Below are 14,655 nucleotides of genomic sequence, written 5' to 3'. Positions count from 1 at the left end.
ACCCTACTGGAACTACCGTAAGTCAACTCAGATCTGTGCGAACGATGAAGTGTAATTGTTTGAAACAAAAACTGGTGTGTAGACAGTCCTGATTTGAACAAACACCTATAGAAAACAATGAATCAAATAGACGATCCTGTTTTTCTCGCTAAAGGACGCGCGTTTCTCAAATACTTGGATCAGATGGTGGAGCGAAATCCAAAGGTATCAACAAACATTAATCGTCCAAATGTGCAAAATCAATGCACCGATAGCGCTTGCAACCACGAACGTTAACAGACTGAATTCTTCAATTTTCACGTAGGAATACAAGGAATTCATTGAAAATGCCATGTCAACTGCAGTCAAAGAAGCTCAAGTCGCTACGTCATCAGCACAACCACGAAAAGTGAAGGTCATACCCGCATTCTGCATAAAATGTATCTATGGGCCAGAACTTAGAGGAGTCTGGAGGCATTACATTAATATATGTACGTCCCCCAATGTCAAACTCAATGGGGACGACATGAACATAGACGTGGTCATGGGCAGCCATCGTTTGGAAGTCAACTCGAGTACGTACAATACACCCTGCTGCTTGGAAGTAGCTTCTGTACTCACCGCACTACGTATTACACGTAGAAAAACAACAATTCCATGTTTACGACGCCGTGGTACACCCAAAAGTCGTTGAAAATGCCATGAAGAACTCGCCATTCAAGGCATCGCTGGTTGATTTGCTATTTAATTGTGTCAAAGAAACGTTTGGTATTGATATTGAACGACAAGGTGAGTACATTAGAGTCTGAGCGTTAGTCTTCTGGAGCCAAGTCTTAACCAACATCTCGTCATGTTAGAATACGTCGTGGTCGACAAGTACATTGGAACATTTGGATGGGACAAGTATGGCAAACCAGTACCAGGGATACAAGAAGAGGGTGCCGACGGGATAATCGAACTCCCTAACGAACCAGTATCGTCTAAACCGCAACCACCTCTCCGTGCATTTGCAAATGCGTATCGACCAAATCCGCAAAACACTATTCAGGGTGAAGACTTCTTGTCTGCTTTGGCTGGACTATCTAAATTAAACATTGGTGATGAAGGAGGGTTTCAACTTGCTCCTGCTGTTGAGCCAGAGTCTGAAGTGGTGGAAGAGTCGATAAATGAAGTGGTGGTAGAATCGACGCCATCTAATGTAGAGGTCGAGGAGAGTTGCTCCCGTTCTGCTGTGCCAGAGTGCACAGAGTTGATTCAAGGAGGTGTTTTGAAATTATCCATCATCTTTCCTGGCAAGGTATGAGTGTACTGGCATCGAAGAACTACGTGTGACAATCTCACACCGTTACTTGCAAATATTAGATCTCTGCCAAGGACATTGACTTTGAGATTAACGAGAGTACTCGTGAAATAGAAGTGCAGTCAGCAGTTGGTGGCCACGAAGTTTTAAAAAAGACGATTCCTGCCGGATACGATGTGACAAAGACCTCTGCCAAGTTTGTGAAAAAGTCCAATACTTTAATCTTGACTTTCCTACGTATAGGATAAACTGATTTTTTAGAGCTAGTTACACATATTGATTTACGTTTTGATACAAAGTCATCACTACTGCTCGTAAGCACTACTACTTGATTCTACACGACACACTTTTATCAATCACAGCGATGCCCTTCCACGCATTCTTGACCCTTTCAAGTTCGAGGCTTCGTTCGAGGTATCGAATCAAATCGAAGCTTCGGGCAGTGCAGGTTTCGTTAGAGTGAAGGTTGGACCACCAAATACACCAAATACTTTCGCCTTCACAGCGAAGGTAGATTCTTCCATTCCTTTGAGGTCATTCCCGTTCAATGCATCCAAAAGCAAGTCGACTACTGCAAAAAATATGTGATATGTACTGTATATGAAAAACGAGGAAGATGGACTATACACATATTAAATTGAGATAAATACACTAATCGTCCTTATCCGGCTAGCAGAAGTAAAGCACAAAATTCCCTAAACACTACAAGCTAGTTCCCATACGGAAGCGACACTGATATTCTGTCACCTCCTGCACCCCATTTTACACGTTGAGTCAAGTATATGCTCAACCAGGCTAGGGCTATTACGAGCCAGACCATAGACCCCACGAATGACCACCAAGCATCTAAATTAGTTGGGATGTGTTGTCAGTTTGAGGTTGATGGTGGAGGAGACGAGTGCAATCCAACGCAATAGAGATATACAGCAAAGAGCAAGTAGAATAATCCATAATCCTCGTACATTGAGCAATTCTCGGATTCAATTCAGGCCTCTTCCTCGTTACGGGGAGAATGTAAATGAAGGCCACCAACCACAGCCAAGGAAGGAAGAGCCAACCACCATAGAACATGTATCGAGCTGTTTTCAGTATCTCCGCTTCCGGTAGCTTCTCTAGCCTCATCTCTTATGGTCGGTCTGGGGTTGAGTGTTGGATGTTTGGAATTCATCGAATTTAACAGTGATCTACAGGGCTATGAGCGTGTTGTGACGCGTCGTTAGAAGGGAATATCAACTGCAACTCGTGACAACATTTCGATCAGAAGACTTTGCTCTAGCATCTTTACAGTCGCATCTGCATCAGGCAATCACGCTCGTGTTCAGATCAAACTGCCATCAAGAACATACTCAACCAGCTACAGCAACATCAACCAGAACTGTCAAATAACCATCAGCGAGGATCAAGAGAGCATTATTAGCAGTTGATTACCGTTAAGCATGTGAAATCTTTTCCCCCAATAGCTTCTACGGATATGGTGAATGAGCTAAATGCTCAACATTTCGACTGGTTATTGAACAAACAGCCACTGAGAGCACGTATTATTGCTGATGCTATGAAGAGAGCTGGTAAATCGCCTATTGTAGAGGTCTTGGTCCAATTAATGAGGGTCTCTTCAGATGTAAGGCCCGACGACTTGTTGATGACGATCAATAAAACTCATTCAATTTCACGGTGACTTGGATTCTACCAGGTCGCTATATAACATATATTGAAAGGATGAATGAGGACGAGCCTATCGATAAAATAATGGGTTTAGCGTCGTTGGTTGGTTGTCTCTCTAGGTGACGCAAAGCCCCAAACTCCTAAACTAGTCCGAAACTATCCCGACATGTTTTATTGGAAGAAATTACCGTCACCACAGTCTTTAATGATGGCCATCAACCATCATCCACAAACCGATTCATAACAAAAGCCACCCACTCACCGTGAAACTATCTATCACCGATTTTAGTCGTAATTATAACTACTCGCGACTTGGGACGAATATATCCATGCTAGCATGCTGTATGAAGCATCAAGGCTCTATGGATCTATCGGTCAAGTCATTTGAACGCGAGGATGTGATTATGCCCGTCATTGAACTTGTCGTGCACTCGTGCTTTGCGGCCATCAGAATCTCTCAAAAGACGGTTAATCCCGACAAGAATATCGGCACTGTATTTAAAGAGGCTTGGACTGAGTTGTCTCTGAAAAACCCAGCAGCAGCAAACGATAGTGAGAAGCATTCTGTCTTACGAGATAGTTTGACTCATCTTCGAGCTGGTCTGGCAACAAGGACGTCGACCCATTATCGTCGGGGGATTTTTCTTACAAAGTTAAATCTTGACGGCTTCAGAAATACTCAAGACGTACATATTTGACGTCGTTGTGAACTCGCAAATCACGTATGAGGTTTGGGGCCTGGTTTTGAGCATTCTCAACAGCTCGTATGATGGGAATCGCCGTAATGAAGTGCCTTTGAGGGTTGTGTTTTACGTGAGTACTTTTTTTGGTGTGGAGAAATTTGCTGTTGAGAACTTTATATCACGTACTGCCAACAAGAGGAACAAGCCGTCCCCTTACAGTGAGTATAAGCCATATTAGGTATATAAAAATGATTGTAGAACACATATTCAAACACGTTTTTGTACACAAACAAACAATACAAGTACATACAAGAGGACAGGACAAACAACCTCATTATAAGACACACTACTTGATGATTCGAAAGCGACATTCCTCTTTTTTACGACCTACCCTATACAAAAATATCTCCTTTAAACACTTCCAACCCCATTACAACACTCATCCTAACTCTCCCCCCACTCTCCCACCATCCTACTCTTCCCCCTCTCAGGGCATCCTATAGTGAGCACTATCCTCCAAATGCAACGTATACGGAATAATCACATCATCCACACACGGCGCCCCCCTTGCCTTATGCTTTGCCGCAAAATGATGCATAAACCCTTCTAGCGTCAACCCAGTCCTCCTACAATGCGCACACTCAAACCCAACATTATACTCAAACACACTCTTCACAGCCCGCTTCCCACACACGACCTCATCCACAACCATTCGTGTAAGCGTCTTGGACCTGATATACCTGACACGTTCTGCAAGCGATACATCAGAGTGCTCGCGAAGGAGGTGGCGTGCAACACTTGAGAGGGATTTGTGGTAGAAGGTTATTACAGGGCATTCTGTGCATTGGTAGTCGTGGATTTGGGCTTCGATCAGGGTTGTTGGTAAGAGAGTTTTCGAGAGGAGGGTTCGCATGCCTCTGATTTGGGGCACGAGGATGTGGATTAGTTTGTCGATTTTGTGGTCATAGTGGGTTTGCGGGGAGAAGTTGGTACGGGCTGATGAGATACTGGTACGGATTTTGGGATCGTTGGTTATTATTTCGATGGCTGCTTCGGTCTCGTATGGTTCGAGGTTGTGGGCGTGGAGAGATGTGGCGAGGAAGGCGCGGAGTGTGGCGATGCGGGTGGTGAAGACTGTGTGGTTTACGGATGGGAGTTTGGATGAGTCTACGAGGGCTAGTGATGCGACCGACTCCTATTAATGGCAAAAAACATTGAGGGGAGTTCAGTGAATACTTTTACAGTGTAGCATCACAGCTCTGATACTCACATTAACAACTCCAGTATACCAGCTATGATTCGAAATCAAATGCCTCAACAGACGTCCCCACTCAACAGACCCTTCACAATCACCATCTGCAGCATGACACGAATCACATCTATATGCGAGAATCTTCATCTCTTCATCATCCTTGATATCCAGAAGAGCCTTGACTGATGCCTCGACACGATTCACTTCGCCTTTGAATCGCTCTACCATGGTATCAATAAGGTCCTTCAAGCCTTGAGGACTATCAGGTAGCTCGTATGCTTGAGCTGTGAGTGCATGAAGAGGTGCAGACATCATAAATCCATCTATCTGTTCTTGAGACAGGTCTGTTGATTTGAGTATCTCTAGTACGAGATGGCGACGGGAGATACGGTGTTGTGGTAGTAGTAATGGTTGGTTTGGATGGAGGACAGTGCAGCGTGGAGTTACGAGGTCCAGGGAATCCTATAGTGAGTTGAACATGTTAGCAGACATCAAGGAATTTGCTGTGAGTTTTTTTCATCTCAGAGAGAAAGCTTACAAAGAGACGAGAACTCGAATGCTCTTGAATAATATGAGATGTGATGCCATACAAGTCGTATTCCGCCGAGACACCATCACCGCAAACACGACATTGATATGCCAATTCTGTTTGCATCTTTTCTGTAACACCTAGTTGTTCCAGAGCCTCTTGTCTGACATCGTACATCTTGTTTGCCTCTTTGTAGACGACACCCATCAAGAAGTGTGCTCTCTCCCTCTCGGTGTCAGAGCTCTAGAAAGAAGTAAGTACGAGTAAGGACGATGAGTTGCGATGTCTCTAATCGTAAGGGCATTATCTGTCTTTTTTTACCCAATGATCAAGAATCTTCTTCTCATCGTCTTCCTCATTGATAGAAATCCAAGTCTTGACTTCAGACAGCTCTACAAACTTGTTTGCTGGCATGAGAAAAGACGAGTCTAGTGGTGCTGACAAGACAAGTTCCTTCTTATTGGCAATCATGTCCGTATATAAGGTATTGGCGATTGCTTTACGACCTTCTCTAATCTTCTTGACTCGTTCTAATCGATCATGTTCCTGTATACTGTCGACTTCAGGTCGTAGCAGTGTTTCTACAGCCGTCCAAGTAGGATGGCAGAATGGCTTATAGATATCGATATTGGTGAGATACGTGGCGCATCGACTCAATACAGATTCAGACCATCCAAGCATGGACGACTTTTTCAAAATCATCTTTTTTCGAAAGTTCTTTTGAGCCAATAGATGTCCCTGCCATAACTGTTCTTGTCTTTCGAGCCTACGGACTTCGGTTCGGACTGCTACAGCTCGTTCGGCCTGTTTTTCTTGCCATTCTTCTAGGATTCCGTTCTCCACGGCCGTTTCTCGAGACTTTACTGCTGCCTCGACGTCCGTCATCAAGTAGACCAAGCGGGTATGACGAGGACTGGATAAGTGTTCTGCACTTGGAAGACCAACGAATACTTCACGAGGGATCTTGTCCATCATTTCTCCAAGCTTTGTCTGGTGATCGGACCTATGTGCGAAAAAAACCATATGAGTTTACTGTTTCAACCACACAAGACATCGACCCTCGTAACTCACCCAGCCTCCATGCACTTTGTACACAAACGCATCCTGAAAGCCCAATAGAGCTTGGCCTTTGACGATGCCAAGTCACCATTACACGACGAGCATCTACGACCCAATAACAACTTGAATATCTTTTTACGATCCAGTTCAAACACGTCCGATCGTGCAAGCACAAAGTCGTCGTTCTTTTCAAACAAGGCATGAATCGTGACGATTTCACGAAACAGCTTGTTTGCTCCTTCCAGTTTTGCTAGTGTTACTGGATCCAGTCTATGCACGTATCAGAGCAATGGTTTTGAGAAATACAATCATCATGCAAATATGGGACGCCTTGATTAGATTTGTCACTGAGCATAAAATCACGGGTATCTTACTTGGCAAAGATTTGTATGAGGAGTTCAGGAGGCAATGACTTGTCATTTGAAATACTACTAGTACTTGATATTGGGTCGGTATTAGTACCTTCTTCTTCTACTGTTTTGTTGACTGTTTGCGTTAAAGTTTCCGAGTGGTGTTGATGTTGGTGATGTTGCTGTTTACAGTCCGGGAGAGGCTTGTCAACAGGAGACAAGTTATTGGCATCGATATTTCCGACATTTTGTGACGATTTTAAGCTGGTTGCCTCCAATAATACTTCGGCAACCGTCATTCTGACAGTTATTTATGCCTCCCAAGATGGATACACAAGCAGATTTCAGGCTTGTTCAAGTCAATGTAGATGTTGCTAATGAAAGTCGAGTGGTGATTATTGTATCTGCATATGAGATATACGTGGATCTTTCTATAGTGCTTTGTATGGAACTTGGGGTTAAATCTCGAAAACAATGTGACTAGGTCAAATCACGTTTCTGTCAAATGAGAAAAGTGGTCGTATTCAAACCGTAGATTCATTTTTATTATTAAACAGACGCGACATTGATTGTCCAATCAAGTTGAAACCGTCTGGTATGTCTGCCACTGTATGCGACTTGGAAAACTGGTGAACAAAACTGTGAATTTCACGATTGCATTCAACTTACCGTGACAGTGGAAGCATACAGAACTAATGCAGTCTGGATAGACGCGATATTCTTCGAAAATCCATTTCTTAAAACATGGACGAAAGTGCACACGGTTTTTGTAACACTCCATCAAAGGCTCACACGATGACCTGGCAAGAAACAGTAAAGACCGTCCAAGCACGGCGTGCATCGCAGATTCCACCTCAGTGGCGTGTATCTGCTTCTGAACTGGCCCTCTTGAATGACTTGAATACCATCGAATGGGTCTGTACCAAGCTGACTCCAAGAGAGCTGACAATCACAAATGAGGCCTCCGCTACTGCTCTAGCTCACGTAAGTCGTATCATGTAGCTTCATTTTCATGTATTTGGTGTTGCGGTTTGAATGTGCATCATGCATGGCATTGCATCGCGTCGTGGATTGTTACAACCCCATGCTGACTGTGCCGTTCTCATCTTCTCTGTTATAGAAAATCGCAAACCGTGAATACACGTCTGTTGAAGTCACAAAGGCTTTCTGCCATCGAGCCGTACTTGTCCACCAAGCAACCAACTGCTTGACCGAAATATTCTGTGAAGAGGCATACGCGCGAGCTCAATACTGTGATGACTATCTTGCAAAGAACAATCGTACTCTGGGACCGCTTCATGGAGTACCTGTTTCAATCAAGGAGAACATTGACGTGGCTGGGAAGATGACGAGTTGAGTGGTCTTGATGATGTATCTAGTTGAACGTATTACTCAGCATGTCGTTTGATATAGCTTGGGGAGTCGTCAAGTTTGCTAAAGATCCTCCAGTAACTGGAAATTCGTATGTCGCAACTCTGTTGTTGCACGCTGGTGCTGTAGTATATGTCAAGACAAACATTCCACAGGTAATTGCTCTTTGGATCTCACTAAACGTGATAAACGCGTGTTTCTGAATGTTTTCATTTTCTATGATAGCTGATGATGACATGGGAATCGCACAATGAAGTGTGGGGTCGATGCTTGAACCCATGGAACCGGAAGCTTGGTGCTGGGGGCTCATCAGGTGGCGAAGGTATTGCATCTCTTTCTGCTCCGGACTTTCTCCCCCTGCAACCAACATACTCCGCTTAACCAGGTGCTTTAATTGCTGCTCGTGGTAGTCCACTAGGTAAGCTTCCAGGAAGACACACTGAAGCCCTCGATTTCTGACTCTGTTGATATCTCATCAGGTGTAGGCACGGATATCGGTGGATCAGTGAGACTCCCAGCATCCATCAACGGCATCTGTGAGTGTTTTCTCCAAGAAGTTCGATAAACACCACCACTTGACTCTTCACATACACAAACAGATACTGTCAAACCAAGCGCATTTAGATTCGCACACGGTGGCTCAAGAGCACCCATGGTACAAGGTCTTCCTCTGCTCATTGTCGGCGTGAATGGTCCAATGTCGAACTCGTGTGATGATCTCGACACGTACGGCAAGATCTTTTGTACTGGTGGTGGGCCAGAGTGTAATCTGGATCGTAGGTTATGACGCTTTCGTAGAAGACCCTCATTCGCAGATAGATTGAAGTCCTATTTTTGTCAATAGCTAATGTGGTTCCCATTCCATGGAGGAAAATCTCGTTGCCAGTGAAACTGCGATTCGGATACTTTGTTGATAATGGTTACTGTGCAGTAAGATCTCAAATACTCCATTTTCAGTCTTCTTCGATTCAGACGACGCTCACATGGACTCTTGGGTATATTAGCCCGTCGCACCTGTCTCCAACGCTGTGGAATCTGCCATCAACAGCCTACGCAAAGCTGGTCATGAAATGATTCCATTCCCAATGTTTAATGTTGAGAAAGTCATGGAGTCTGCTGTAAGTTGGATTTGACGTCGAAATTGCGAATCGGATGGTCGCATTATTACACTCCTTTTTTTTTGAACCAGAACGCAATCTTCCAAGGCTACCAAGACCAAATCTATGAAAACCTGTACAAGGATGGAGGAGAAGGTACTATACTCACACCACATCAGAGCAACTTACAAAACCCCTCCTGAAACCCATCCTACTTAGGTCTCGTACGAAGCATGGTTGCCGGCTCATACGTCGACATGGCAACCAAAGGTCCAGCACCCCAAATGGTGGCCTCCGAAGTCTGGCAGCACTTCATACTGAGAGAAGCCACCAAGATCTACTACACACGGACATTCAACGACCTGAAACTCGACGGTGTCATCTCTCCCGTCGTTGCACTCCCAACCGTCCTCCACGACGCGACTGGATCTGATCTCACAGGTGGAGCGATATCATATACTACTGTGTGGAATTACACTGATGTGTCGGCAGGTGTGATGTTCATCAAGGATTAGTTCCCAATGTTTTCAAACACCAACTGACATTCTTCGGTTGGTGTGTCTGTAGGTGTTATACCATACCACACTGTAACATCACCGCTAGGAGCTGATGCACCTAAACCGTTGGGACGTGGATTCCGTAACAATAGTGAGAAGCTTACGCATGAAGCTTATTCGCAGGATCCGATGGCGTATAAGAATAGTAAGGTTGGAATTCAAGTATCAGGGCTGAGATATCAGGAGGAGAAGGTTGTTGCAATGATGAGGGTGATTGACGCCGTGTTGAAGGCTTCGTTAGCCAAGATGTAACCTCATAGTCTGATACACAATATGAAAACACGAGAGCTTGATCCGCATTTCAGTAGGGAAACGCGTTGACTGTTCACGTTCAACTTTTTTTTCAGAGCAAGATTACACTTGATTACTTAAATTTACTCTGCAACCAAAGAAGGAAGACTAATCGACCAGCCCGCAAATGACCAAAAGAACATCATCATCATCAACAGAATCTCCTTCCAAACGAACTGCCAACGACGGTCTCGCAACCAACAACGACACCATGCAACAACAAAATGGAAGTCACGAAAAGACAGCAACAGTAACAAGGAAAACAGCAGAAACTGATATCAGCATAACGCTCACTCTACATCAATGGGACAATCAAGTCATTGATGTTGATACCGGCATTGGGTTCTTGGACCATGTAAGCTTGCGACATCAAACTTTTTGAAAGCTTTGTTGGACGTCCTTTTCATCTAAGAAAAGGTACTCAATACGAACTTTTTCATTACAAATAGATGCTCCACGCCCTAGCCAAACACGCCCGCTGGTCCCTATCCATCAAATGCAAAGGCGACCTCCACATTGACGACCATCATTCCGCTGAAGACGTCTCCCTGGCACTCGGCACGGCATTCAAACAAGCACTAGGCGAACCACGTGGGATAAAGAGATTCGGTTATGCTTATGCTCCTCTTGATGAAGTAATCCACAATATGTGTCTGTACTTGGTTTTGGCTGTCATTGCAAACTCACAGATTTGTTTAAACAGGCACTCTCACGAGCAGTAGTCGACATATCAGGCCGTCCCCACGCATGCATAGATCTCGGACTCAAGCGCGAAAAGATTGGAGCGCTGTCGTGTGAGATGATACCGCATGTTTTTGAATCGTTTGCTCAGAATGCCGGGATTACGTTGCATGTGGATTGTTTGAAGGGGTTTAATGATCATCATAGGTATGTAAAAAGGGATTTGATAGTAGTTTCGTCTATGTCTTTTCTGACGTGGTGCCTTTTTTGGTGCAGGTCAGAATCAGCATTCAAAGCTCTGGCTGTCGCGTTGAGAGAAGCTACGTCTTCAACTGGTGCTAATGATGTGCCTAGTACGAAGGGTACTTTGAATACATAGATTTTGTTTCTAGTTGCGGTGTTGTATTTTGGAGCATTCACATTAAATAGTTCTTACCATGCAAAGTTGGTGTTTGACAAGAGATCAGTTCGCTAGAGTTGAGTCGTTACCTTCAGGTCAAGCACTTTCAGCTTTTTAACGCGTCCTTGATGGACTCAAACGTGAAAACCTCATTGTTAGTTGAAAACCAGGGGATTTAATTGTTTTGTGACTGTGACTCGAGGAGCATCTGCGGAGGTATAAAAAAGCGGGACTCCCTTTTGAAGCAGAGATCGAAGAGAAAGAACTACTCTCTGTCGGACAAGTGATCGATACTGACTTATATTCAAAAGCTTTCGTGCAACATTTCTAAAAACCGTGATTTTCAGCAATATGATGTACAAGCAAACCGTTAAGGATCTAGCAGTCAAGAAAGCTGAAGCGATACCTTTAGAATGGCGATTAGCTCCATCTTTAATCGCATCGGTCGGTGACTTGGACGTGATTTCATTTGTGAATAGCAAGTGTGGACTAAGCGCTCGTGAAGTGGAGATAACGAATGCTGTATCAGCTACCGACCTTGCTCAAGTACAATTATACTCACGTTTTACGTCCTTCAAGCCACTGGAATTAACATTAACACGTTTGTCTTAGAAAATCGCAGCACACCAATACACATCTCTTGAAGTCACCAAAGCATTCTGCCATCGCGCCAGCATAGTCCAGCAACTATGCAACGCCTTGACGGAATTGTTTTTCGATGAGGCTTACGCAAGAGCGAAGTACTGTGACGAGTATCTCGCCACGAATGGGAAGACGTTGGGTTTGTTGCATGGTGTGCCTGTTTCGTTGAAGGAGGAGTTTCATTTGAAGGGTACTAGGACAAGTATGTATATGTCTCGTTACAATCGTGATTTGATGCTTAATGATGTTTTTTAAATTAGCATGGGGATTTGCGGCATGGGCGAGACAACCACCTGCAACGAATAACTCGGCCGTTGTTGAGCTGTTGCTAAACGCCGGAGCTGTGCTGTATGTCAAGACTGGTGTGCCACAGGCGCTGATGGCGTGGGAGTCTGTTGGTGTTAATGGACGTGTTCTTGTAAGAGCATTGCATCACTTTGTTGATTTTTTTTTGTTGCTCTTCGTTTGCATAACGAATCTGAATGTGATATGTTTTTTTAGAACCCTCATAATCGTCTATTGGGAGCCGGAGGAAGTATGGACCAAATCGTCATTTCTATTGTCGCCACTTGTGAGCTGATTTCCATTTGTTCTATAGGTTCTGGAGGAGAAGGTTGTCTTCTTGCGGCCAGAGGATCGCTACTAGGAATCGGAAGCGACATTGGTATTGTTTCATTGAATACATCTCTAGGCGATGCAATATGGTAACCAACCCCCTTTCTTACAGGTGGCTCCGTTCGATTACCTGCCTCAATATGTGGGATTTACACCTTGAAGCCTACCTCCTCGCGATTCGCCTACAACGGTTCTCGGGTGTTGGCTCAAGGGGTTCCTCTTATATTCTCAGTTAGTAGTGAATTCTCATCATTTGGTGCTGATGGAATCAGAGAGTCTGAAGTGCTTTTTTTGGTATAGGTAAATGGACCTATGAGTGTGTCAATCGACGACGTTGAAACCTATTGCAAAATCCAGTGTACCGGTCTCAACGGCTTGGCGAGGAAACTTGATCGTATGTATCCCAACAAAATAGATCGTCCACGTGAACTGGAGTTGTAGGACGTCTAACTCTCTCCTTTCCCTCACTGCAGCCAAAGTCGTTCCAATCCCATGGACTCCAGTAGCAATCACCCGAAAACTCAAACTCGGCTTCTTCACCGACAATGGAGTCGTTGCTCCGACACCACCAGTCACTCGAGCCGTCTTCGAGGCTGTAGATGCGTTACGGAAGGCGGGACATGAAGTTGTGCCGTTTGAGCTTACATTTGATGGTCCAAAACTTTATTCTTCCGCGGTATGCTAATCTTTTATAATTGTTTTCAGTCTTTTGTTGGGTCGACATTGTCGACGAGTTTCTAACTAGTTGCTTTTCCCGTAACAGTCAAGTATCTTTGGTGGTTACTACGATGAGCTGTACGATGTGATATACAAGCAAAGTGATGGTATGGAACGCATCAAAAAGTACCGTATCGTACATTGCCGCTGACGTTTCTTGGTTTAATTGCTGCTTCGCTTCAAAGAGGGCATGATTCCAGCCATGCGGTCCGGCGATCGTGATCCCTTTGCAAATGGCCCAACACCAAGTATGAAAGCCGCAGATATTTGGAAGCACAAGAACGTGCTGGATTCTGCCAGAGAGGCATACGCGGATACGTTTACCGCTATGGGGATTGATGCTGTGATATGTCCTACTGTTGCAATTCCAAGCTGTGAACATGGTATGAACAATGGTTTTGATCCCATCGATTCTTGGTTATTGCTATTTTTTGCATCAAACGGATTGCTCTAACCAATACTTACCACTTACTTAGATAAATCCACCAAACTGACTGGGGCAGTGTCTTACACGATCATATGGAATGCGCTAGATGTCACTGCTGGTGTTATACCATGCTCGACGGTAACGAGCCCAAAGGGGGTCGATGCACCTAAACCGCTAAACCGTCCATATCGAAGTTCTCGGGAGAAACATGTTATTGAAGCGTATAATGAAAATCCAATGTTGTATCAGAATTCAAAGGTATGCGTTTGTGTGATGTGTGTACAAATTCATTGTAGCTTTGATGCTTAGCTGATATATATTTTTGCTTTGCATATTCGCACACGTAGGTCGGGCTGCAAGTAGTAGGATTAAAATACGAAGAGGAGAAAATCGTGTCTGTGATGCGTATCATTGACAGTGTTTTAAAAGTCAGAGTTGGCGCAGCCAAAATTTAGAATCGAAAGATATATGCTGTGTTTTGTACTGTGGATTTGATTTAATATAATCGTTTTCCATATAGAAGCATGATGGTTTCACAAAATTAATGAAAAAAGGGGAGTTGTGATTGGTGTGACAGAAGAAACTGCCAGTTGCGAAGTCGAGAGCCAGTCAGTACGCTCATCGTCAAATCAAACGGATAGAACGAGAGATGAGGGAGATAGGATTACTTCTCGTACTGGCATTATACGGTGTAAACTCTGTCGCCGCCAGTAAATGCAACGTACTGCTACCTCTGCCTTTTTTTCAACAACAATTGCCGATACAGCAAGGTTGGTATTCATTCATATCGATCGCCTATAACTGACACACCTAATAACTGACTGCTGCATTTTGAACCGTAGATCTGACTTTTGATGCCAGGTTTGAGCTTATGCTTTGACAGAGATCCCAATTTTATGAATTACTGATAAAAATTTAACGTTACATAGTGATGAACGGGCGATCCGGGCTTTACAACCAGCTAACAGTAACTTATTTAGTATGGTCTTGTATCTGCATGCTCTGATCTCGTGTTTCTGCTCCTGTTGTTAGGCTGGATGTCA

At 44.2% G+C, this 14,655-nt stretch overlaps 5 protein-coding genes across 5 annotated transcripts; 4 read left to right on the top strand and 1 right to left on the bottom strand.

The window, feature by feature from the left end:
• Positions 1-1,701: 1,701 nt before the first annotated feature.
• On the bottom strand, positions 1,702-2,401 carry SmJEL517_g02741 (uncharacterized protein; the record flags this gene model as incomplete). Its single annotated transcript, XM_031168669.1, has 3 exons — positions 1,702-1,900; positions 2,002-2,125; positions 2,242-2,401. 3 exons carry the CDS (start codon positions 2,399-2,401, stop codon positions 1,702-1,704), a joined length of 483 nt encoding a protein of 160 aa, XP_031025363.1.
• A 5,208-nt stretch (positions 2,402-7,609) lies between these two features.
• SmJEL517_g02740 (glutaminyl-tRNA synthase (glutamine-hydrolysing)) lies at positions 7,610-8,171 on the top strand (the record flags this gene model as incomplete). The annotated part of the gene is made up of 2 exons (XM_031168668.1): positions 7,610-7,798; positions 7,935-8,171. 2 exons carry the CDS (start codon positions 7,610-7,612, stop codon positions 8,169-8,171), a joined length of 426 nt encoding a protein of 141 aa, XP_031025362.1.
• Positions 8,172-8,211: 40 nt separating this feature from the next.
• On the top strand, positions 8,212-10,091 carry SmJEL517_g02739 (glutaminyl-tRNA synthase (glutamine-hydrolysing); the record flags this gene model as incomplete). Its single annotated transcript, XM_031168667.1, has 10 exons — positions 8,212-8,340; positions 8,411-8,507; positions 8,571-8,603; positions 8,665-8,721; positions 8,785-8,961; positions 9,030-9,115; positions 9,190-9,303; positions 9,375-9,438; positions 9,502-9,774; positions 9,850-10,091. 10 exons carry the CDS (start codon positions 8,212-8,214, stop codon positions 10,089-10,091), a joined length of 1,272 nt encoding a protein of 423 aa, XP_031025400.1.
• A 166-nt stretch (positions 10,092-10,257) lies between these two features.
• HIS3 (imidazoleglycerol-phosphate dehydratase) lies at positions 10,258-11,190 on the top strand (the record flags this gene model as incomplete). Its single annotated transcript, XM_031168666.1, has 4 exons — positions 10,258-10,485; positions 10,580-10,765; positions 10,834-11,018; positions 11,088-11,190. The coding sequence occupies 4 exons, from the start codon at positions 10,258-10,260 to the stop codon at positions 11,188-11,190; spliced, it is 702 nt and encodes a 233-aa protein (XP_031025401.1).
• Positions 11,191-11,562: 372 nt separating this feature from the next.
• Positions 11,563-14,067, top strand: SmJEL517_g02737 (glutaminyl-tRNA synthase (glutamine-hydrolysing); the record flags this gene model as incomplete). The annotated part of the gene is made up of 12 exons (XM_031168665.1): positions 11,563-11,757; positions 11,824-12,055; positions 12,114-12,271; positions 12,355-12,388; positions 12,452-12,517; positions 12,581-12,699; positions 12,769-12,862; positions 12,942-13,144; positions 13,232-13,292; positions 13,371-13,568; positions 13,662-13,870; positions 13,960-14,067. 12 exons carry the CDS (start codon positions 11,563-11,565, stop codon positions 14,065-14,067), a joined length of 1,677 nt encoding a protein of 558 aa, XP_031025402.1.
• Between the last annotated feature and the right edge of the window lie 588 nt (positions 14,068-14,655).

Source organism: Synchytrium microbalum (genome assembly GCF_006535985.1).
Source record: "Synchytrium microbalum strain JEL517 chromosome Unknown SmJEL517_scf0012, whole genome shotgun sequence".
NCBI classification, from domain to species: domain Eukaryota; kingdom Fungi; phylum Chytridiomycota; class Chytridiomycetes; order Synchytriales; family Synchytriaceae; genus Synchytrium; species Synchytrium microbalum.
This window is presented reverse-complemented; position numbering and strand designations above follow the sequence as displayed.